The sequence below is a fragment of the Poromitra crassiceps genome (genome assembly GCF_964638095.1).
Source record: "Poromitra crassiceps genome assembly, chromosome: 6".
In the NCBI taxonomy this organism is placed as follows: Eukaryota; Metazoa; Chordata; class Actinopteri; order Beryciformes; family Melamphaidae; genus Poromitra; species Poromitra crassiceps.
In genome coordinates, this window is record NC_139627.1 from 15,145,254 (window position 1) to 15,170,963 (window position 25,710).

A 25,710-nucleotide genomic window follows, 5' to 3' on the forward strand; every position below is an offset into this window, starting at 1 on the left:
TCAGGTGGGTCCAGAAGTGGACCAAAATAAGATCTAAACATGAGCTGGTAACAAGCAGTCTTCCCCGCGATGATCTTCTTTCTTCTGTGTGAGACAACTAAACCTTTTCATCTAGCGTGAGGCTTCCATGGGCGTACTGAGAGCCCTTGGCAGCCATTTTATAGACATTCTGGCCACCCCGAAATAGACACAAATTGTATTCTTTGCTCGCTCTCGCGGGCCACATAAAATGAGGTGCCGGGCCGGATTTGGCCCCCGGGCCTTGAGTTTGACACGTGCAATATACTATCCTGTAGGCCTATAGATAAAACAAACTACGAAGCAGTAATCCCTCAAAATAACCTTGTTTTTATTCATTTATACAAATTCACCCCTTAATGCAAATTCCCTAAAGATTACTTAAGGGAGTTGGTATTATGCAGGTGACCAAAACCTCCTTAAACACCCCTTAATCTGAAAACACCTTTACTTTCTAATAAAAATAATAAGAAGAAATAGGAAAGTAGGCAGTGGGCCCTACTAAAAAATCCAAGGCACTCGTCTCCATTAGAATGAAAAAGCCTTTATTTCAGCTTGGCTTAACCCAACAATCTGCCTTCATCAGGGCTGAAACAGACAAGAGCACACAGGTGCAGTCAGCCGACCAATCAGTAAACTGCATCTATACAAATACAAACAATATACAACAGCAGCATATAGGATACAAGAAAAAAAAGATACAAGCAGTAAATGAACATGTATGCTCAGTAAACCATCATGTAATCCATACAAAATACAACAAACATACCACCATATTATACCACAAAAAAACATGGCCATGGTCACTGAGTCATAGGACAAAAGAATGAGTCCATGACTGTAAAGATTAAAAACAACAATAAAGAACATTGAGAGAAAGCACATAAAACACGACCCAGCCTACATGAAAGAAAAGGAGTTAGATCCAACTCCTCAGTCCTGGTTTGACTGTAGCTTTGAGAGTAAATCCAAAATGATTGTCTTTGTAGAAGGTGTTTTAAACGCTCCTCTCCTCGTTTGTTTTCAACTGCCACTTCAATGACTCAAGCTCTAAGGGTATCTGCACTGCCATGTCCTGCCTCCTTATGGTGCATCACCATAGTTGTTCTCATTGACTGTTCTAATGGCATCTTTGTGTTCTGCGTAGCAGAGCCCACTGCCAGTGACGATTTTCCTATTTCTTATGGACAAGAACCACATCTCCAATGAGTTTGAGGAGATTCCTGAAGCCAAGCAGCATTCTTTTTCCTCTTTCTACATCCATATAAAAGGGAGCAAGTGTGCAAACTCGGTTTCAATTTTTGTCCCACTGATGATGTCATAGACATTGTGACATCACCAGTGGGATATCATCAGTCACATCATTATTGACCAAAATCATCTTATGACATCACTGATGTCGTAGGCATTGTGACATCATCAGCGATGTCATAGTCATTGTGACATGACATCATCAGTGACAGTGATGCACAATGTCTATGACATCATCGGTGATGTCACTCAAGCACTTCATCAGGGCAATTGTGCGCTGTGCATGCCAATAGTGCAGGCGAGGCCACACAGCAGCGGGCGAACCTAGGGGTTCGAAATCCTAGTTTCTTAAAAAAAGAAATCATTTCCACTTAATAACCATGTATGTACAGAAGGCATGGCAAATCCCTCACTATCTCTGTGAATCAATATGAATAAAATCCCTTTCAACCGGAAGTTATGTAATCATCTGCGTCTCTGTGACGTGCGCAATGTTTTTTTTCCAAGGATGGCGAAGGCATGACCCGCCCTTCTCTGCCTCTGATTGGCCTATAGCGTCAAACGTTGTTGATCAAATCACATTCGCTTGGCTATCCTATGCTGCGTCTCTCCTCGTCTCCTGCGCCAATCAGAGGCAGAGATGGGCGGAGCAGCAACAGTGGAACCGCCGCGCGCCGCGGTGTTTTGCCCTTTTTAAACTTTTGAGCACCTGCCCCTCTAAGGGTCTCTGCATGGCCCTGCTTCATTCATATAAACTCTGTACATGTGCATGGCTATATGATTCAAATATACAGTAAGAATAATACATAAATAAAAACATGATATACTAACTTATGTAAGATAAATGTTTTTTCAGAGTACCATTACACTGCCACATTTCATGAAGAAAAAAGTAGAAAATAATCAGAGCCACAAATAGTTGTGTGTATTGTGTTATGGAGCCATGTACATAGTTATCACAAGTTTAGACTAAAACTTACAGTTTTACAAGTGCTCTATAATTATGACCTATTAGAGCATTTTGGCACGTTTCTCTACTTTCTTTGCTTGGACCACAGACTGCTGCTGATTGGTTGGTTTGCCACATTTCAAAGCATTAGTCTTTCAGAACTATTCTGTTGAGCAGACTGTAATGCTGGAAGGACATGCCCGTTTGCTCCTCATAGGCCTTCACATGGGAGTGCACCTCCAGTAGGAAAGTATACCGATCCTCCTTACTGACAACTCCTGGTAATGCATTGTTACTGCACACTGATGATAACAGCTCCAGTATCTTCTCTCCTGTCTGTTGTTCCTTCTCTGCTGCTCGACAGAAGAGATTCCCCAACAACTTGGCTACTTCTGAGTGTTTGTTCCACGACCACCAACGGAAACTGGAACAGTGAGAATGAATGATTATGCCGTGATTTGATTTCTGCATCATATACAGCTGAGAACCAATCAGCCAAGACAGACACTGTACATCTCTTAAATGCTATGGAGAAATTAGTAGAGAGAAAGTAATACATAATAGATGTATGTGTGCAGTGCATTAATCATGACTAAAGAATGAAATTATTAGACTGGAATTATGTGAATTAATTACAATCCATTTACCTGAGCTGTGAGATGTGAGGCAGACACTGCAGGAAACTCCACACATCACCATCTGACCAGCCTGTCAGCTCCACTGGTTTCTTTTCTGATTGGAGTTTCAGCACTTCCAGGAGGAGGGAGGCCTTTCTCTCTGAGAGGTTGATGATCCAGCCTGTAGGTTGAGCTGACTGGTAAACTGACTGTAATGCTGGAAGGACAATCCTGCCCGTTTGAGTCTCATAGTCCTTCACATGGGAGTACAGATCCAGTAGGAAATCACTCTGACGCTCATCCTTAAAGATGTGCATGTATACCGGCGGGTGATTGACATTGTAAGGGAATGTGTTGTAACTGCACACTGATGATAACAGCTCCAGTATCTTCTCTCCTGTCTGTTGTTCCCTCTCTGCTGCTCGACAGAAGAGATTCCCCAACAACTTGGCTCCTTCTACTTGGTCTGAAGGCCAATGGAAACTAGAACAGTGACAATGAAAAAACATGTGATTATCTGATTTCTGCATCATATAAAGAACAAACCAATATGGACACATTGTATCTCTTATATGTATGGATGGAGAAATCAGTAAAGAGAAATACAAACTGATCTGTATCAACTACAAACACAAAGCATCAATCAAGAATAAATGTCCTCATCCTGTCTAGTGAGCAGTGTTGGGGACTAGTTACTACACGTAGTTCAATTACTAGTGTAACTACAATTTGCAGTAGTTGGGTGGTAGTTTAACTACGTTCAAATCTCAGTAGCTTTTTCAGTAGTGAACTACTTTGGGTCATGTAGTTTAGCTAGTTAGTTACAGACTACATATTCATAGTATTCTCATGATGTTTTTTTTCCATACAATATGGCACAATGTCACAGCTCATTGGTCACAGTTGTCATTTAATGACAATCACCTGTTATTTGATTAAAATCACCTGTGTCACCAAGGGGTCCGCTCGCTATGCACCCGCAGTGCCGACAGCCCAACACATTCTCACTCCCAACTCGTCAAGCGTCCGGCGTTAGATTTAGGGGGTGGGAGAGGTTAGATTTAGGGGGTTGGAGAGGTTAGGTTTAGGCTTAGGCTGTGGGAGGTTAGGTTTAGGGTTAGGGTCTGGGAGAGGTTAGCTCCAGCCGGTCCACCGACACGCTGCCTCGCTCAGCTGGTTCTGCTTGTGGGCTGTCGGCACATAAACGCGGCGGCAGCACTGTGACCAAAATGCCTGTGATTGAATACTATGAATGTCCTTAAAGATTTAGCATTTTCCTGATTCCAACTCAACAACCCCGGGCCGTCCCAGGTCCTTTCTGTGTGGAGTTTACATGTTCTCCTCATGTCTGTGTGGGTTTCCTCCCACCATCAAGACATGTATGTTAGGGTTGATACTCCTGTCAGTGTGGGTGAGGCACTGGCAATTCTAACTGGAGTTCCAAGTGACAGCAGTTGAAAATTAGCCATCTGGCTAACACTGGCACATTTACAGTAATGTTCATTAATGTGCATTGTCACTCAAATATATAAATCAATTAATAAGTTATTAAAATTAAATAAACAATTGCTCCCTATAATCTCCTTACAACATCCCCGGGCTGCCTAAGTGAGGATTGGCATGCCCTAGTCCCTAAATCAAACACACCTACACTTTACTCAGTGTTAGTTCAGTTGTACTTTCGTTTGAATGTTTGTCCCACCAATAAGGAATATTGAAACAGTGAGAATGAATGATTATGCCATGATGTGATGTCTGCATCATATACAGCTGACAATCAGCTAATCACACTGTCTATCTTAAATGCTAGGGAGAAATTAGTAGAGAGAAGATAATACATCATAGATCTAGAGACAACTTTTAAATGTAGACTGAAATTATGTGAATGATTTACAATCCATTTACCTGAGCTGTGAGATGTGAGGCAGACACTGTAGGAAACTCCACACTTCACCATCTGACCAGCATGTCAGCTCCACTGGTTTCTTTTCTGATTGGAGTTTCAGCACTTCCAGGAGGAGGGAGGCCTTTCTCTCTGAGAGGTCGATGCACCAGAATGCAGGTTGAGCTGACTGGTAAACTGACTGTAATGCTGGAAGGACAATCCTGCCTGTTTGAGTCTCATAGTCCTTCACATGGGAGTACAGCTCCAGTAGGAAATCACTCTGATGCTCATGCTCATTATACATGTACGGGTACTTGTATGGGTAAGGGAATTTGCTGTAACTGCACACTGATGATAACAGCTCCAGTATCTTCTCTCCTGTCTGTTGTTCCCTCTCTGCTGCTCGACAGAAGAGATTCCCCAACAACTTGGCTTCTTCTACTTGGTCTGAATCCCAATGGAATCTAGAACAGTGACAATGAAAAAACATGTGATGATCTGATTTCTGCATCATATAAAGAACAAACCAATATGGACACATTGTATCTCTTATATGTATGGATGGAGAAATCAGTAAAGAGATACAAACTGATCTGTATCAACTACAAACACAAAGCATCAATCAAGAATAAATATCCTCATCCTGTCTAGTGAGCAGTGTTGGAGACTAGTTACTACATGTAGTTCAATTACTAGTGTAACTACAATTTGCAGTAGTTGGGTGGTAGTTTAACTACATTTAAATCTCAGTAGCTTTTTCAGTAGTGAACTACTTTGGGTCATGTAGTTTAGCTAGTTAGTTACAGACTACATATTCATAGTATTCTCATGATGTTTTTTTGCCATACAATATGGCACAATGTCACAGCTCATTGGTCACAGACAGTTGTCATTTAATGACAATCACCTGTTATTTGATTAAAATCACCTGTGTCACCAAGGGGTCCGCTCGCTATGCCGACCACCCACAGTGCCGACAGCCCAACACATTCTCACTCCCAACTCGTCAAGCGTCCGGCGTTAGGTTTAGGGGGTGGGAGAGGTTAGGTTTAGGCACGGGGGAAGTTAGGTTTATGGTCTGGGGGAGGTTAGGTTTAGGGGGTTGGAGAGGTTAGGTTTAGGCTTAGGCTGTGGGAGGTTAGGTTTAGGGTTAGGGTCTGGGAGAGGTTAGCTCCAGCCGGTCCACTGACGCGCCTCGCTCAGCTGGTTCTGCTTGTGGGCTGTCGGCACATAGACACGGTGGCAGCACTGTGACCAAAATGCCTGTGATTGAATACTATGAATGTCCTTAAAGATTTAGCATTTTCCTGATTCCAACTCAACAACCCCGGGCCGTCACAGGTTCTTTCTGTGTGGAGTTTGCATGTTCTCCTCATGTCTGTGTGGGTTTCCTCCCACCATCAAGACATGTATGTTAGGGTTAATACTCCTGTCAGTGTGGGTGAGGCACTGGCAATTCTAACTGGAGTTCCAAGGGACACCAGTTGAAAAGTAGCCATCTGACTAACACTGGCACATTAACAGTAATGTTCATTAATGTGAATTGTCCCTCAACTATATAAATCAATTAATAAATTAATACAAATAAATAAACAATTGCTCCCTATATTCTCCTTAAAACATCCCCGGGCTGCCTAAGTGAGGATTGGCATGCCGTAGTCCCTAAATCAAACACACCTACACTTTACTCAGTGTCAGTTCAGTTGTACTTTCGTTTGAATGTTTGTCCCATCAATAAGGAATATTGAAATCGTGAGAATTAATGATTATGCCATGATGTGATGTCTGCATCATATACAGCTGACAATCAGCTAATCACACTGTCTCTCTTAAATGCTAGGGAGAAAGTAGTAGAGAGAAAATAATACATAATAGATCTAGAGACAACTTTTAAATGTAGACTGAAATTATGTGAATGAATTACAATCCATTTACCTGAGCTGTGAGATGTGAGGCAGACACTGCAGGAAACTCCACACATCACCATCTGACCAGCCTCTCAGCTCCACTGGTTTCTTTTCTGATTGGAGTTTCAGCACTTCCAGGAGGAGGGAGGCCTTTCTCTCTGCGAGGTTGATGAACCAGACTGCAGGTTGAGCTGACTGGTAAACTGACTGTAATGCTGGGAGGACAATCCTGCCTGTTTGAGTCTCATAGTCCTTCACATGGGAGTACAGCTCCAGTAGGAAATCACTCTGAGCCTCACACGTATATATGATGTGTGGGTAAGGGAATGTGTTGTAACTGCACACTGATGATAACAGCTCCAGTATCTTCTCTCCTGTCTGTTGTTCCCTCTCTGCTGCTCCACAGAAGAGATTCCCCAAGAACATGGCTCCTTCTACTTGGTCTGAAGACCATTGGAAACTAGAACAGTGACAATGAAAAAACATGTGATGATCTGATTTCTGCATCATATAAAGAACAAACCAATATGGACACATTGTATCTCTTATATGTATGGATGGAGAAATCAGTAAAGAGATACAAACTGATCTTCTGTATCAACTACAAACACAAAGCATCAATCAAGAATAAAATTAATGTCCTCATCCTGTCTAGTGAGCAGTTTTGGGGACTAGTTACTACATGTAGTTCAATTACTAGTGTAACTACAATTTGCAGTAGTTGGGTGGTAGTTTAACTACGTTCAAATCTCAGTAGCTTTTTCAGTAGTGAACTACTTTGGGTCATGTAGTTTAGCTAGTTAGTTACAAAACTACATACATGATGTTTTTTTGCCATACAATATGGCACAATGTCACAGCTCATTGGTCACAGTTGTCATTTAATGACAATCACCTGTTATTTGATTAAAATCACCTGTGTCACCAAGGAGTCCGCTCACTATGCCGACCACCCGCAGTGCCGACAGCCCAACACATTCTCACTCCCAACTCGTCAAGCGTCCGGCGTTAGATTTAGGGGGTGGGAGAGGTTAGGTTTAGGCGTGGGGGGTGGGAGAGGTTAGGTTTAGGCGTGGGGGGTGGGAGAGGTTAGGTTTAGGCGTGGGGGGTGGGAGAGGTTAGGTTTAGGCGTGGGGGGTGGGAGAGGTTAGGTTTAGGCGTGGGGGGTGGGAGAGGTTAGGTTTAGGTGTGGGGGGGTGAGAGAGGTTAGCTCCAGCCGGTCCACCGACACGCTGCACGCCGCCTCGCTCAGCTGGTTCTGCTTGTGGGCTGTCGGCACATAGACTCGGCGGCAGCACTGTGACCAAAATGCCTGTGATCGAATACTATGAATGTCCTTAAAGATTTAGCATTTTCCTGATTCCAACTCAACAACCCCGGGCCGTCACAGGTCCTTTCTGTGTGGAGTTTACATGTTCTCCTCATGTCTGTGTGGGTTTCCTCCCACCATCAAGACATGTATGTTAGGGTTAATACTCCTGTCAGTGTGGGTGAGGCACTGGCAATTCCAACTGGAGTTCCAAGGGACAGCAGTTGAAAATTAGCCATCTGGTTAACACTGGCACATTTACAGTAATGTTAATTAATGTGCATTGTCACTCAAATATATAAATCAATTAATAAGTTAATCAAAATAAAGAAACAATTGCTCATTACGTCATTTGCTCCCTCGTCATCAATTGCTCCCTATATTCTCTTTAAAACATCCCTGGGCTGCCTAAGTGAGGATTGGCATGTCCTAGTTCCTAAATCAAACACACCTACACTTTACTCAGTGTCAGTTCTGTTGTACTTTCGTTTGAATGTTTGTCCCATCAATAAGGAATATTGAAACAGTGAGAATGAATGATTATGCCATGATGTGATCTCTGCATCATATACAGCTGACAATCAGCTAATCACACTGTCTCTCTTAAATGCTAGGGAGAAATTAGTAGAGAGAAGATAATACATCATAGATCTAGAGACAACTTTTAAATGTAGACTGAAATTATGTGAATGAATTACAATCCATTTACCTGAGCTGTGAGATGTGAGGCAGACACTGTAGGAAACTCCACACATCACCATCTGACCAGCCTGTCAGCCACACTGGTTTCTTTTCTGATTGGAGTTTCAGCACTTCCAGGAGGAGGGAGGCCTTTCTCTCTGAGAGCTTGATGATCCAGACTGCAGGAGCTGACTGGTAAACTGACTGTAATGCTGGAAGGACACTCCTGCCTGTTTGAGTCTCATAGTCCTTCACATGGGAGTACAGCTCCAGTAGGAAATCACTCTGAGGCTCATTATACATGTTGTTTAGGTAAGGGAATGTGCTGTAACTGCACACTGATGATAACAGCTCCAGTATCTTCTCTCCTGTCTGTTGTTCCCTCTCTGCTGCTCCACAGAAGAGATTCCCCAACAACTTGGCTTCTTCTACTTGGTCTGAAGACCATTGGAAACTAGAACAGTGACAATGAAAAAACATGTGATGATCTGATTTCTGCATCATATAAAGAACAAACCAATATGGACACATTGTATCTCTTATATGTATGGATGGAGAAATCAGTAAAGAGATACAAACTGATCTGTATCAACTACAAACACAAAGCATCAATCAAGAATAAATGTCCTCATCCTGTCTAGTGAGCAGTGTTGGGGACTAGTTACTACATGTAGTTCAATTACTAGTGTAACTACAATTTGCAGTAGTTGGGTGGTAGTTTAACTACGTTCAAATCTCAGTAGCTTTTTCAGTAGTGAACTACTTTGGGTCATGTAGTTTAGCTAGTTAGTTACAGACTACATATTCATAGTATTCTCATGATGTTTTTTTGCCATACAATTTGGCACAATGTCACAGCTCATTGGTCACAGTTGTCATTTAATGACAATCACCTGTTATTTGATTAAAATCACCTGTGTCACCAAGGGGTCCACTCGCTATGCCGACCACCCGCAGTGCCGACAGCCCAACACATTCTCACTCCCAACTCGTCAAGCGTCCGGCGTTAGATTTAGGGGGTGGGAGAGGTTAGATTTAGGGGGTTGGAGAGGTTAGGTTTAGGCTTAGGCTGTGGGAGGTTAGGTTTAGGGTTAGGGTCTGGGAGAGGTTAGCTCCAGCCGGTCCACCGACACGCTGCCTCGCTCAGCTGGTTCTGCTTGTGGGCTGTCGGCACATAAACGCGGCGGCAGCACTGTGACCAAAATGCCTGTGATTGAATACTATGAATGTCCTTAAAGATTTAGCATTTTCCTGATTCCAACTCAACAACCCCGGGCCGTCCCAGGTCCTTTCTGTGTGGAGTTTACATGTTCTCCTCATGACTGTGTGGGTTTCCTCCCACCATCAAGACATGTATGTTAGGGTTAATACTCCTGTCAGTGTGGGTGAGGTAGCCTACTGGCAATTCTAACTGGAGTTCCAAGGGACAGCAGTTGAAAATTAGCCATCTGGCTAACACTGGCACATTTACAGTAATGTTCATTAATGTGCATTGTCCCTCAAATATATAAATCAATTAATAAATTAGTAAAAATAAATAAACAATTGCTCCCTATAATCTCCTTAAACCATCCCCGGGCTGCCTGTGAGGATTGGCATGCCCTAGTCCCTAAATCAAACACACCTACACTTTACTCAGTGTCAGTTCAGTTGTACTTTCATGTGAATGTTTGTCCCACCAATAAGGAATATTGAAACAGTGAGAATGAATGATTATGCCATGATTTGATGTCTGCATCATATACAGCTGACAATCAGCTAATCACACTGTTTCTCTTAAATGCTAGGGAGAAATTAGTAGAGACAAAATAATACACAATAGATCTAGAGACAACTTTTAAATGTAGACTGAAATTATGTGAATGAATTACAATCCATTTACCTGAGCTGTGAGATGTGAGGCAGACACTGTAGGAAACTCCACACATCACCACCTGACCAGCTTCTCACCTCCACTGGTTTCTTTTCTGATTGGAGTTTCAGCACTTCCAGGAGGAGGGAGGCCTTTCTCTCTGAGAGCTTGATGGTCCAGACTGCAGGTTGAGCTGACTGGTAAACTGACTGTAATGCTGGGAGGACACTCCTGCCTGTTTGAGTCTCATAGTCCTTCACATGGGTGTACAGCTCCAGTAGGAAATCACTCTGAAGCTCACTATACCACATGTTTAGGTAAGGGAATGTGCTGTAACTGCACACTGATGATAACAGCTCCAGTATCTTCTCTCCTGTCTGTTGTTCCCTCTCTGCTGCTCGACAGAAGAGATTCCCCAACAACTTGGCTCCTTTTAAATGGTTTAAACTGTAACTGAAACTGGAACAATAATAATGAAAAGGTATGTGATTATCTGATTTCTTCATCATATACAGCAGAGAACCGGAGACAGACACTGTGTCTCAATGCTAGGTATAAGTTAATAGAGAGAAAGTAATATAATAGATCTACATGAAGTACATGAGTGAATATCCACATAGTGTCCGTCTGACATAACCGTTACATGTAGACTTAAAATATCTGAATGATCAGTCCATTTACCTGAGCTGTGAGATGTGAGGCAGATGCTGTAGGAGACTCCACACTTCACTCTCTTCATCTGACGACCTGCTGGTCAGCCACACTGGTTTCTTCTCTGATTGGAGTATCTCTCCCAGGAGGGGAGCTGAGTGGTAAAGTGGTCTCAGTAATGGAATGACACCTGTATGTCCTTGAATCTTGATATGTTGATGTAAATCAAGAAGGAAGTTGTATCTCTCAGTGTGAACAGAGAACAATGAGAAGAGTCTATTCACCACATCGTGAAAGCTTTTTGTTTTGTAGAGTGCTGCTTTCAGGCATAAATCAAGAAGTAGCTGTTTTTCTTCCATCTCCAGTGTCCCAGGGTGTTGTTGTTCCTGATCCTGTGAACCTGCAACTGTGCAGGGGTTCCTGAAACTGACAACAGATGACAGATGTCAACAGGCAACCAAATAATAATAGCAATAATAATAATAATAATAATACTTATTATTATTGTTATTATTATTATTAATAATACTAATACTACTAATAATAATTTGTTTATTTTATATGGCGCTTTTCAATGACCCAAAGGTCGCATATCACGTAAAACAGGACTCCCCTTGCCTGTGATGATAAAGCAGTTGGATGGTCTATCTAAACATGGTGAAAGTATCAAAACGCACGGTCGCAAACTAAATCCATACAATTAATATTAATAATCAATACAAACATTATAAAAGCGAGCCTCACAAAGTTTCTGCCTTTATCATTCATGTAAGAAATAATAGACTCAAAATAAAGTGAAGACTTGGATTAGGGTTAGGGTTAGGGTTAGGGTTAGAATTGCAGAATGTTTTTCCAACTTTTGTGTGTAATTCAAATTGAATTTAAATTGTTATTGTACATTAGATTAATTTATGTGGAATTAATATTACACAAAAACATGCTAAAACACATACCTGTCCAAAACTGTCAACAGTTGCAGTTTAAAGGAGTCACACCTATCATCAGAGGATTTGAAGAGACACCGCCCCTCATTATTCAGGTAATCAACTATACAGTATCAAGTCTGCCAATGTTGTTTTATGCTAAATCAGTATAGTACCACATTATTTTGTAATCAACATCTCCTGAGTTAATTAGTCGACATGAGATGTTAAATGTTATGATGATCAATTCTCTCATACAGATAGAGTAACATCATATTTAGCAGTGGCTGAGTGGTACCAGAGTAAACTAGATGTAGCGAGCAATACTGTGAACCTCTAAATACAGTACATGCTCACCATTGGACATTGTGGAGGCAGCCGGTTATCAGTCTCAATCCTTGTTCTGATATCATTACGTCCTCCAGGTCCAGCCTTATTTTACTCTCCGTGGACTGACGGATTACATAGGACACAGCACAGCAGTGGTAAGGATCAAGACTCTCTCCACTCAAATCAAGACAATAGTCCAGTTTGTCCAGAAGGTAGAGGCAGGCTTCAGTCGACTGAGATTCATACAGGCATTGGCATAAGAACAGTATATTGATATCAACCTCACTGTCCTCTGTGTCACTGTCGTCTTGGTTAACAAATTGGTCTACCAGTTCTGTGATCAGGTACTTCGATATGTTCTTGACCTGCTCAGCTGGAATCAGACACTTCAACATGTCTCGATTCTTGTCATTCAACCATCCACACAGGAAAGGGACCAAATGTTTCATGTGTTTCATCTTCTGGGTCAGGCAGTCTTGTACAACACCTTGGATTTTTTCTGGATTCTTCAAGAGCCACAGTCCTGCCAAAAACTCCTGCATCGTGTAGTGGAGAAACGCAGATGAGGTTTTGCACTCAGTAGGACCGACAGGAACATTAAGTGTCTTCAGAAAGCCCAAAAGACCACATCTGTGTTCTTCCAAACTCACAGATTTTTCTTGAGTTGCATGAAAAGCAACCTCAGCCAAAGACAGTATTGCATCACGCTTGTTGGTGCTGATATAGTGATTAAGTTCAGCTACTGTTTTGCCATCGTTTATTTGAATGCAATAACGCAGGATGTTGATATATATGTCAGTTACCGTCCATGGTTCTTGATGATCATCTTTTGAGGTCTTAAAAGAAAAGCAGGCAACCACCATCAGTGCATACATCGGGACATGGCAAAGAGTGAACAACTCCACGTTTCTCAAAACACTGCTCAGGTGCTCAGCGCTCAGCATTTGAGATAAGTATGCTTCAATGGACTGTTGGCTGAAGCCTTTGACCTCCACTCTGAGATCAGCCCAGTCTAACAGGAAGTCTTTTGACTCATCCTCTGGTCTGCACGTCATCACAATCTTTGCATCAGGTAGAAGGTCCTTCTCGACAAGTCCACGCACCACTGGCAGAGAGAGATCTGTGACTCCATCAAAAATGATTGTAACATTTTCAGAGTTCTCCTTTATGTCCTGTAAGACCTCTTCTTTGCCTTTTTCATCTGGTTCTCTGAACACACAGAAAAGAAGGTCCTTCAAACTCATGGCACTTGTGATCTTGGATGTTTCTCTCATGTCAAAATAAAACATGTAGTCCAGTTCCTTGGTATCTCTTTCTGCCCACAGTTTCAACATTTGATGGGTGACTGCTGTCTTCCCAATGCCAGGCTTACCAACCAAGAGGATGTTTTTCTGATCTGTTTTCAGCAGGTCACTGGGGGAAATTCCTTCTTTGACCTCAGGGATGTATGTCCTTAGCTTTTTAGGACGGATTTTCTTGCTTTTTCTGCTCTTGGCACTTTTTATTTTAGATGGGGCAATATTTCCTTGTGTGTCTAATACAAGTGAAGTGTAAGATAGATTAGCCTTCGTATTCTTTGACAGGACTGCTTTGCTTTGGATCCATGAACCATCTGATATCTTTTGTGCTTTGGACTTCAACTGTGTCTGGTATTTGAGGCATGGTCTTGGGCCTAAAAGGAAAGTAATAATAAATAAATTAACTGAATTGACTGATGTGCCCTTGCACAGTATTGCTAAATTAATCATGGAGTAATAATTCCACACTGATAAATCAATATTCAAAATGCATAATATTAATGTAATCATCACATCAGTGTCCAACAATGAAAATATTACACATACTGTAACCAACCACCAATGTAAATACCTTTTAAGTAGGTCACATCTTCTGCGTCCTCCGTGAAAGGAAAGCAGCTGATCCAGTAGTCCAGGTCAAACTTGCTGCTCTGAGTAGATGCCGAACCTTGTTTTTTTTTTTTTAGAGGGGGTGGCCTCAAGGTCCTCTTCCTCGTCATGTCAATTATCTTTAGTAACTCATAGCAGGCTTTTTCCCCTTTATTTGTCACCCACTTCAGTATCGTCCTGGTTTTGACGATGTCATCAGCCTCTGTCTGTATGTTACTGACCTCTTCATCATTGAGAACTCCTTGCTCATAAAGGTTCTCCACAATAACTGAAATGCTCTGTAATCCTCTCACCAGGTTGGCTCTGGCGCTGCTGACGTATTCTAAGGCCGACTGACTTGTACAAGCCATGTTGCCTTATCTTCAACATGGACACAGGCCCAATTCAGTGATCTAGAAAAAATTAAACTTACAGTAAATATCACAATATGTCTGCCAATATTGCATTATCTATTGTGAAATTCTGAAATATTTAGCAAAAGAACTGCAAAAGGTTTTTGCAGTGCAGTCTGAAGATACAGAGTAGCTAAAATATACTGAATGAAATGTCTTCATGTTCAGTGAGAGATACTAAAATGCAGCCTAATTAGGTCTAAGTGACCATTCAAACCTTCTACTCTACAACAGCAAAATTTAATATCTTTGCAAGATACAGAAGCTGCAATGTTATTCTGATGTGACACCTTTTACAACCAACAAAACAATGAACAAATCAATCAATAAGCCTATTTAATTATTATAACCCCCCCCCCCCCAGTGTGTTTTTATTTGAACACTAAAAGGAGCTGTCCATCAGCACCACACACAGAAATCAGGAAAAAGTGCGGGGCTGTCTGCAAAAGGCAAATTAATTCATAATTGATTACAGATTAAATAACGTATCATTCAACAATGGAGAAATGCATTCTCATAGTATAATATCTTTTTCCATGAAGATCATAATGTTTTGCAAATGATTTGGCGGTCCACCTTGCAATACCTTTGCGGGCCACCAGTGGGGCCCTGTCTCACCATAAGTATCAGATTCAGATTAAAATGACAGGTTTTAGCTGGAATGAGATCCACACATCACGGTTACTATTCAGACTTGAGGCCTTTCTCAATAGGCATTCCTGTCTGTTCTTGTGTCTTCTATGACACATTCAAACTACCATTACAAAGGTAATTAGCATCATAGTCGAGATACAGTATTAACAAGAATGGTAAGTCGATACTTGCTGAACGTTGTTCACCGGAAAGTAGGCTATGTCTGAATGTAGAGGGGTGATCTCCACACATTTTAGAGTTAATTAAATTTTTTATTGTAATTATCTATGTGGAATTACTTGTTCACTTTTACTCCCATCAACTGCATCATCACCAATAAATCAGCAGTTTGTGATGATTTTAGGCTAGTCACTTGTGAACTTTCACATTGTATCAACTTACTAAAACTAAACTAAACCATATCTTAAGTTGTCCATTTTACACAATCTGTGTGTCAGAACACTCATGCAGAAACCCTCCACTAACATTTATTTTAGACTGTTAAATACAAATAAATTGCTTCAAAATGTTTGCCATGCGTTTAAACAACGTTATTTCCTGGTTATTCTGATCGAGACTGCAGACCCACAGAGCTATTTGTAAACTGCATACGTAAAGCATCAACTCTGTAAAATATGTGCTCATAATGAAATATATTTGTCTAGAACCACTGAGCGACATAATGAAGAACACAAAATGTTTTACATCACAAATTATATTTATAATACACGCCAAGAAGATACTTCCTTGAAGTTCCTTACCTCAGTGGCACATTCACAACCACGTCTCGGCCTCTGACTGTTACTTTCGTTTTTGCCTAGGTCTGGATATAGAGAGCCAAAGTCACGCCTACTTCCGGGTTAGGCATACGAACCAAGGGATTTCATCCGCAATTCTTTTTTCCATAGACATTTCATAGAATGCTTATAAAAATAGTTGTACCTGGTCTAACCAAGCAATTCAGTTTAGAATCACAGGAGGAGAGACCATAGAATATTTCACTCCGACCAAAACTAAAAACATTAGGATTTCTTTTATCCGACATTTTGTAAAGTTTTGGTTTGAGTGTATAAAGTTTTGGTTTGAGTGAAATCACTTGGTTTGAACCACTGAGCTAAATAAAGGTTTGAACAAGTAGGCCTACACTTGTTTTTCATAAGAATTTAACGAAATGTCTATGGAAAAATAAATGGTGGATGAAATCCCTTGGTTCGTATGCCTAATCTGGAAGTAGCTGTGACTTTGGCTCTCTTGTTTTTTATTCTCACAAATATCCACTAGATGTCACCATTAGATCAGAAAACCGAGCAGCTGCAAGAGGCTATATAATTGGTGGGAGTGGTTGCCAGGGAGGTGTGAGAGGGAAGAGAGTTGTGGAGGAGTGGATGGGGACGTTTTTTGGAACCAGACGAAGGCTTCCCCCCCTTTTTACCTTAGCTTTGCTGTTTTTGGAATCTGTTTCGGTAAGGAATTGTATTATTGTACTGAATTGTTCTCAAAGAAGCAGAAGAAGAAGACGACGACGACGACAACGACTTTGCTGTTTTTCATGTCCCTAAACAGCCACCGTAGACTTGGTGGGTGCGCTCGTTTAAAGCTGCACCAGTACCCTCCCGTTCACGTGACGAGCGGCCCAGCTGCTACAGCATGTGACAAACCCCGGACGCTCTAAAACGAGCGCACCCGCTCTTGATGTGTTGACGTCACTTGTCTACAGTGTGTGTGTGACTCTTCTGTTGTTTTGCTGACACTGCTGCAGCGACGAGGAGCTGAAGACAACACACTGTGAAGTGTTTGGTAGGGCTCTTTGATTCTAACATGATTCAACTAACAACAAGCTTTCTCTCTGGCGGTTAATATTTGACCTGTTTAATGTAACATTAGTCCTCATGTGTTTTCATTAAGAGTAGGCTACATGCCTCCTGATTCCCGAAGAGAGGAGGAAACTGAATGGCACCTGACCTGACTGTTCTCTTGCTCTAATTAACGCTAGTTCAAAGATTAAGTACGTTACAGACCTCTTCGTTAGTTATTTCAAAAGACTGCGGCAGTGTTTACATGTAAAGAAGGTAACAACCCGACCACGTTAACGTTTTAGCTACTTGTACTCTCGTGTGATTGGATCCGGATGTATGTGAATTAGACAAGTAGCTAAAATCCAATCCATGCTTTCTGGCATTCTGTTGCTAGGGAATTGGAGCCACACATTATTTCCTGACAGCTATTGTATTAGCAAACACTGCAACAGGAAATCAACTTTGGTCCATTTAGAATATTTATGTTGTCCAGTTGAAACTGTCAATAGGCCACGTACTGTGAGCAAATAATCATTACATTGCCAAATCCACAGAGGAAAGACAGCTCTAGTCAAACAGGAAATACCTTTTTCTGATGCCGGTTGATTAAACAATGTGAAATTTAAATGTGTTCATCATGAACCAATAATTGGGTAAAAACCTTTTACTGTCCTTTTACTAAAAGGACACTTCTTCACCTCATACTGAGCAATGAACTGGTGATTACAATCAATTGACAAAACAGCCAATGAGCTGTTTGTCATTGATTGAGCTGTTTGTCATTTGATTACAATAATGACAAAAACAGCCAATGAGCTGTGTCTATTGTAAAACGCCATATTGGTATGAAATGCATGTGACATCATGGGAATACTACAAATAGATTTGCAACTGGTGGCTAATTTGCTGCACACATATATTATCTATCCATCCATCCAGTAGAGTGAGGCAGCCCTCTTCCTGTTTTGGTAGAAGGGTCATCCATAGTGCTTCACAATGAGTAGGTACATTCACCCATTCACACAGACGTTCCTACGCTGATGGCGGCAAGCTACCACGCAGGGTGCTGGCACAGCCACCGGGAGCAATTTGGGGTTCAGTATCTTGCCCAAGGACACTTCAACATGCAGAGTTGATGAGGCGGGGATCGAAACAAGCCTGTGGTGAAAGTGTACTGACTCAATGTCTCCGTTTCTTTGATGTCATTATTGTCAGTATTAATGTTGTTTGCCAGTCTATTATTATTCTCTAGCTCTGTTTCTTTCACTTTCAAATGATCAGAATGGAAGTTTGTTTGTCACTGATTAACTATATGCTGATAGTCAGCCTTATCTGAATCGTTTGTTTAAATTTATGTTGACATTCAGATTTTAAAGCACTTTCTAAAGTTTCTAAGTAAAAAAAAGAGAGTTGATGATTATCTGACTGCGTATATTAATTGATTAAAAGTAGCCATGTGCAGTAATAATATAGAAAATTGCGGATGTGATACTTGGAGCTGCGATACTTGGAGCTGTATCGAGATGCATCGTGGAATCAAATCCAATCGTTGACAGATGAATCGTAATCGAATCGTGAGGCCAGTGAAGATTCACAGCCCTAATCAGTAGCAGTATACATGCAGCTGTTAAGGTAAGACAACAAAGACGGCTCCGGCCCCGGGTCCTGGGCCTTGTTTTGCAATGATGACGTAAGCCCAATGTCCACCTGATGCAGTACGGCTCCGCTACGGCTGCCCAACCCAGAACAGACTAAAGTGCTTTCACACATTCTTAGGCCTGGAATATGTGGACTGGAGCCCTAGACATTCTTCTGAGACATTGAGGCCATTTACACCTGGCATTAACATGCGTTTTCTGCCATCAGATTGCAATCAGATTGTGCTTGATCACATTAGCCTGATTTCATTTACACCTGGCGTTAACATGCTATTTTCCATATCCAGATAACATCCAGATAACTTATTAACACCCAAAATGGGTGTCCTCTCAGTCCGCATACAGTTGCTGTATCCAGATTGAGAGGACACATTGCAGTTACACTTGTGTTCAATCTGTGTACACAATGCGTCCCTGACCACCTCCGGAGGTGGTTTGGCCGATCAGATTGCAATCCACCTTCAATGTGTCTTGGGGGCGTTTACACCTGGCATTTCAAGTGGTCAAGCACAATCAGATCGCAATCTGATGGCAGAAAACGCATGTTGATGCCAGCCAGGTGTAAATGGCCTCAAAGGTGGCAAAGCGTGGCATGTGCGGCCTGCACACTTGGTGAGCATAGAACAAGCTACTAGTACTTGTACGTCACGAGTAATGTTTTATGATCGCTCTCTGTCAATCTTTGTCCAACCAATTCCTTCTCCACGATGTGTTTTCACACTGTCAGGTGATGACTGCAGGCCGCTAACTGAAGGTCACAAGCGTCATGGAGGAAGACTACAAACCACTGTTGGGCTCGGTGCGAACAGGAGAGAGCTACTCACATAGAGGCTCCACAGACTCTCTGGACTTCAGGTCTAAAAGGTAAGCTACACCACCAAACGCCACGGCAATCGCAACGACGGAGGAGGCTAGACGTGCACCCGAGCGAAGGGCACACCCAGAACCCTGACACTGAATAACACAATGTCTGTGAAATGTGCTGAATAGCTTAAACTTGATCTGCATTGCTTGTGCATGACACGCTATCATGCCCGGGCAATCATCTACACTGTAATAGGTCCATCCTGTCTACTGGATGTTCCCATACCATTTTTTGCTTCCCGATACAATTCCGTTACAGAGTAACCAATCCGATACCAGTGCGTTAAAAAAAATATATATATAATCTTTTTTTAACAGCTGTCTATTGCTAACCCTATATGGATGTGATATGATCGTTTGCTGGCTCAGGTTAAGCGCTTTGATTTCTGGGTATAATTACTTATTTACCCGATCCAGTGTTTTCGATGCTGGTATATCGGTATCGGAAACAACTCAACTGCTGTTCGCTCACCTATATGGTCAGAACATGATGTTGTGTACTGGACAGCAGATGAGACCCTTTCTAGGAGTTAGTCCTCCTGGACTTTCCTAGAAAAGCAATTACCAGGATGTTACCAGGACGTGTGTGTGCACGTGTGTGTGTGCACGCGTGTGTGTGATTGTGCACGCACGTGTGTGTGTGTGTGTGTGTGTGTGTGTCTCCTTGCCTCCACCCTAGCATCATTCCACATTGCCAGTTTGTGTGAACTTTAATCCAGTTAGGTATTTCACAATGACCAACTAGCTTGCTAGCAGATACAGCATCGCACCCCCGGCATCTCTTTCAGTGTCTATGAATTCCTTAGGTCAGGCCTTGTTTAGATGTTCAAAACAAGTGCGTACGATTGCTGCGTATTGGGAATATGACAGGCTCCCTGAGAATAAATCAGCCCATGACATTGTAGTGTTAGAATACACCTTCATCATAACGGTGCTTTGACAGGTTGAGTTTATCAACAGACCCAGTGTAATTTCTCCACTCTATCCACCTTATTTCTAGCTGCCATGATGCCTGATGGGTGATTCTTCCACTTCCGGTGTAATTTCTACACGGTTTTAACTTGACAAAAAAAACGTCTATGAGGATTTTACAGCAGAGCCATTCTGCTCTACAGCCGTGTCGTTCGGGTGCTGGGATAACGTAATGCATTGTGGGTAGTCGGCTACTGTGGCTAATGCTAGCGGCTAGCGTAATAGTTACTTTACATGGCAGTAAAACGCCACTGAATGACCAAATTGATTTAACTTTTAACCATTTCGAGTAACACCGTTTCCATCGCATTGGTTAGTTGTTTATAACGTGACTATATTTATAACTTTTATAACGTCCTCCAGTTTCCGGTTTATATTTCGGGTCTGCAGCCGAGTATAACAAAGGAAATGGCAAGCTGCAACAATAAGTCACGTTAAACCGGACCTTGTACCCACAATTTTTTTTTTTACAGTGGGGCATTCAAAAATAAGGTGGATATAATTCATAAATTGTAGGTTTTGCTAACGTTGTGGCGCTGCTCACTAGCTCTGCATGTTTTTTCCAGTCATATTTAGTTGTCATTTTACGATTTACTACTCTATAAAATAGCCACACAGACATATAAATGGTCCCCTCCTGATCCGTCTCCCTCTCCCTGTTTGCCCAGGCCTTTCCACGTGGAGCCCAGGAACATCGTAGAAGATGACCCCCAGGAGAAGGTGTCTGCCGAGGCTGCCATCCTCAACAGCCGAGTCCATTACTACAGCCGACTAACAGGCTCTTCTGACAGACTGCTGGTACCGTCGTTCATTTACAATCACTACATATTCCATTATTTGTTGGGCAACAGAGACGTGAAATAAGTTTTGCGCCGGGTGTCTGGTCAGCGTCAGATGTTCCTACAGACACAATTGGCCGTGTCTGCGGGTGGGAAGCCGGTGCGGGTGTGAGTCCAGGTCGCTGCACCAGCGCCTCCTCTGGCCGGTCGGTGCGCCTGTTCGAGGGGAGGGGAACTGGGGGGAATAGCGCGATCCTCCCACGCGCTACGTCCTGCCGGGTGGAACTCCTCGCTGTCAGGTGAAATGAAGACGGCGCATGTATATCAGAGGAAGCATGTGTTGTGCTCGTCTCCAACTCTCCCCAGATCGGCAGAGCGGGATGGAGCAACGACCGGGTCAGCAGGGGGAATTGGCAAAAGTACAATTTGGGGAGAATAAATAACATAAAAAGGTTTGCACCAAACATTGCTGGAGCCAATGGAGAAAAGAGAAACCAACAGTTTCTATCAGTGAACTTGTTTTGGTGTAACTAAATTGATTTGACGAGCAGGGAATGTTGTCAATGGATCTCTTGTGTCACAGTTGTTTTGAGCAGTGAGAGCTGCTTCCTGTGTGTCACGCACTTGTGGAACATCCAACTGTGTGTCAGCAAACCTCTCATAAACGTCCTCTTTATGAGGGCGCCTGTAACCATAGGTTACTGTAAGCCATGAGGAATCATAATACAGTCAGGCTAACTGTAAACCATAGGTTACTGTAAGCCATGAGGAATCATAATACAGTCAGGCTAACTGTAAACCATAGGTTACTGTAAGCCATGAGGAATCATAATACAGTCAGGCTAACTGTAAACCATAGGTTACTGTAAGCCATGAGGAATCATAATACAGTCAGGCTAACTGTAAACCATAGGTTACTGTAAGCCATGAGGAATCATAATACAGTCAGGCTAACTGTAAACCATAGGTTACTGTAAGCCATGAGGAATCATAATACAGTCAGGCTAACTGTAAACCATATGCTACTGTAAGCCATGAGGAATCATAATACAGTCAGGCTAACTGTAAACCTACTGTAAGCCATGAGGAATCATAATACAGTCAGGCTAACTGTAAACCTACTGTAAGCCATGAGGAATCATACTACAGTCAGGCTAACTGTAAACCATAGGTTACTGTAAGCCATGAGGAATCATACTACAGTCAGGCTAACTGTAAACCATAGGCTACTGTAAGCCATGAGGAATCATAATACAGTTTCACTCTTGCTTATAAGACTTGGTCAGTTGCTGGTGACACTGGTTCTATTTGTGATTACCCCAATAATATTGGGGATATAGGCACAGTAGCAGTGGCATGTTGATGGTCGACGAACCTGCCTAAAGTCCACCCAGACTTTGTAGTGTTAATATACAAATGAAACGTTGTCATTTCAGTTGATGGCGTTAATGTATGTAAGTGCAAATTAATGTAAAGTTTAGGTCTGACCATTAGAGTGATGCATAAGTATGTTATCACATGCTGCAGCAGGTTGAGGTTCCGCATGCAAGTCACTGTCCAGGGCGTCATCCCTCGCTAACACCTGACATACCGACAATGATGGCGTTATGTGTGTAGTCTCTCAACAGATGCCTTGTCTTCCGCAATTTGAAAATGCTCCCGACTAGGTCTGAGGGGATAGTTGGTCAAAAAGGATGTACCGCCTTAAGGCGGGATGTCTGCTCGTTTTCCCCATATAGATATATATACAGTATATACAGTATATAGAAGAATTGCAACATCTCCATTCACTCCAATGGACCAGTTTTTTACTCTCAAGAGTTCCAGGAAGTAAGGTCCTGGATTAAGCAGCACTGTCGAGTTGCAGCAAAATGGACAGTTTGTGTTGTACTCTGAAATGTTTTTTTGTTTTTAGTTTTTAGAATCAAATTGTACATTATCAGCTTTATTTTACCATTCAAAAGTAGCGCGAGACCCCTTCCTGGCTGTTCATTGGCTAATGAGTCACGCATTTTGGTCCTCCGCTGACGCCACTCTCTCTCTAAATTGCTCTGGTTTTCCCCAATCACACCGCCTCGGTTATTTTTTAAATTTTATTTAACCTTTATTTATACAGGTGAATCACCTTGAGACCTGGATCTCATTTTCAAGTGCGGCCTGTTCAAGCAGCATCCAGACAGAAAGTTACAGTAACAAAAGTTGACAGACAGTATGACAACAGTAAACAGTACCAGTACAAACAATAAATAAAATAACCAAAAGGCTAACAGAGACACACTAGACAAAAAAAAGGGGGATGTTAAAAAGGAGATGGTCAATTGTTAAAACAGGAACACAGCGAGGCAGTGATTTCAAGGTTGCGCAGCAGTAACTTAAAGCTAGGCAGTGGGATGAGGCTGGACAGCTTCAGTGTCTGTTGAAGCGTGTTCCAGTTAGGGTTACATGTGGCGTGATTGGTCGAATACCATTGAACTTCCTCCTGGCTCTGGCTAAATTTTTATGGGCAAACGTACAGACTGTCTATGAGCATTGTAGAGGAAATAGTCTGGCTTGAGAGACTATGGTCTGTGTAATATAGACTTCCTCTTTGCCCCTCCTGTTGCAGTCATGGATTATCTTGCTTTTTCAATCTAATTTAATATCCAGACATTTTTTTTTTGTCTTTTCTTTTCTCTGTGACAGTAGGGACTCAGTGAGTGTCTGTAGTACACAAAAGTCAGTTTATGGTCATCTTCTTCCTCCTCCTTCTTTTTCTTCTGTAGTTTCTAGGGCTGGGAATCGGAGGTTTCATCACGATACGATAGATTATATCGATTCCTTGGACAACGATATACTGTATTTGCTGATAATATCACAAAGTATTTGGATTCGATTCGATCCAGGGGCCTGCGATCGTTATGAGACCATATCATATGCCCATTTGAACACAACCAGCTACATTTATATCAACTCGCATAAAGCAACTAAAATATGATTTGACAATTTTATTTCTGGGCTCTTCCAGGCACTTAAATGAAAAACAATAGATCTGTTGGCCACATGTGTCATGTTCAAGTGCAAGTTGTTTTGATCAGTTAATTTAAAGAGCCCTTGATGACCGTTCAATCATGAACATAAGCCCTGCACATCTGCTCCATCACCTTGGATTTTACAAGGCGTACAACGATATGGCGATATGCATCCATGTTTTCACTTTCGAATGATACGATATCGATGATGTATCGATATGTCAATGTATATCGATGTATTGTCTCACCCCTAAGTAGTATCGCTATAATATCCCTATAGGGAATCATAGTTTTATTGTGATATTTATTTGGAATTACTCTAAAATGTATAAGAATACTATAGTTTCATGAGGCCCCTTGTTATTTGGTGTGAATAAAAATATGTGGTAAATAAAGCCTTGATGATTGGAGACGGGTGGTGATGTCATCAAAGTGCTCCAAACGGCCCCCGGGCTGCGGCGGGAGTGATGATGTCATCAAAGTGCTCCAAACGGCCCCCGGGCTGCGGCGGGAGTGACCCGACCTGAACTGAAATGGAGCCTTGATTGGTTATGCAGTAATGTATCAATGTGAACTCGGGCATAGACTGTAAGAACTCAAAGGTTGTGTTTCCTCCAGAGTCCCCCAGACCATGTCATCCCACGGCCAGAGGAGATCTACATTTACAGTCCTCTTGGGACTGCATTCAAGATCACAGGCGGTGACCATTCTTCGAAAAACCCAAGTTTCATCACAATGTAAGTGCTATTAGTCTTGTCTTGTCCAATGTTACTGTACTGTATGTCCAGCCTAGGGTCAACTAGACGCAAACTGAATAGAGTTGACTCCCCTGCTTTTCCCCCGCTCCCGAGGAAACCCAGCAAGCAGAATGGCAGTTTAGCTGTAGCGGGTTTATTATCCAACGTACGGTGTTTAACTTCAAGATGGCATTTTCAACACAAAAAGGGACTAAATCAGCTACTCTAACTTGGAGGAGAGACCGAGCGAGAGAGCCCCATCGAGACCAGTGTCAAACTCCACTGCCAGCTTCCTCTTTTCAGCCGGGTCTGAGGGCATGTCCCCCCGGAAGACGCAGACACGCCATCTGTTTCCTCTGGGCCCCGGAACTCTCCCAATTATAACATTAAGAACTGGGCACATCTGTCGTCTTAGTATTGATGACATGGTCCATAAGCATAGCCCCCTTCACCCTGTCCTGCTAACAAGAGCCCCCTTCACCCTGTCCTGCTAACCATAGCCCCCTTCAACCTGTCCTGCTAACTATAGCCCCCTTCACCCTGTCCTGCTAACAAGAGCCCCCTTCACCCTGTCCTGCTAGCCATAGCCCC

At 42.3% G+C, this 25,710-nt stretch overlaps 2 protein-coding genes across 2 annotated transcripts in view; one reads left to right on the forward strand and one right to left on the reverse strand.

Moving 5' to 3' along the window:
• Positions 1–578: 578 nt before the first annotated feature.
• Positions 579–14,630, reverse strand: LOC310777735 (uncharacterized protein; the record flags this gene model as incomplete). Its single annotated transcript, XM_083638103.1, has 11 exons — positions 579–2,642; positions 2,866–3,318; positions 4,741–5,184; positions 6,656–7,087; positions 8,646–8,902; positions 10,568–10,928; positions 11,151–11,546; positions 12,074–12,115; positions 12,401–12,978; positions 13,177–14,013; positions 14,502–14,630. The coding sequence occupies 11 exons, from the start codon at positions 14,628–14,630 to the stop codon at positions 2,366–2,368; spliced, it is 4,206 nt and encodes a 1,401-aa protein (XP_083494229.1). The 3' UTR covers positions 579–2,365.
• Positions 14,631–17,076: 2,446 nt separating this feature from the next.
• The window catches only part of slc38a9 (solute carrier family 38 member 9), a 28,994-nt gene continuing 20,360 nt past the window's right edge, over positions 17,077–25,710 (forward strand). The window contains exons 1-4 of the mRNA XM_083639510.1: positions 17,077–17,102; positions 19,487–19,623; positions 21,264–21,393; positions 25,001–25,119. Coding sequence (XP_083495636.1) covers positions 19,526–19,623; positions 21,264–21,393; positions 25,001–25,119 — 347 coding nt within the window. The 5' untranslated portion in view covers positions 17,077–17,102; positions 19,487–19,525. The remainder of the gene's footprint in view (positions 17,103–19,486; positions 19,624–21,263; positions 21,394–25,000; positions 25,120–25,710) is intronic.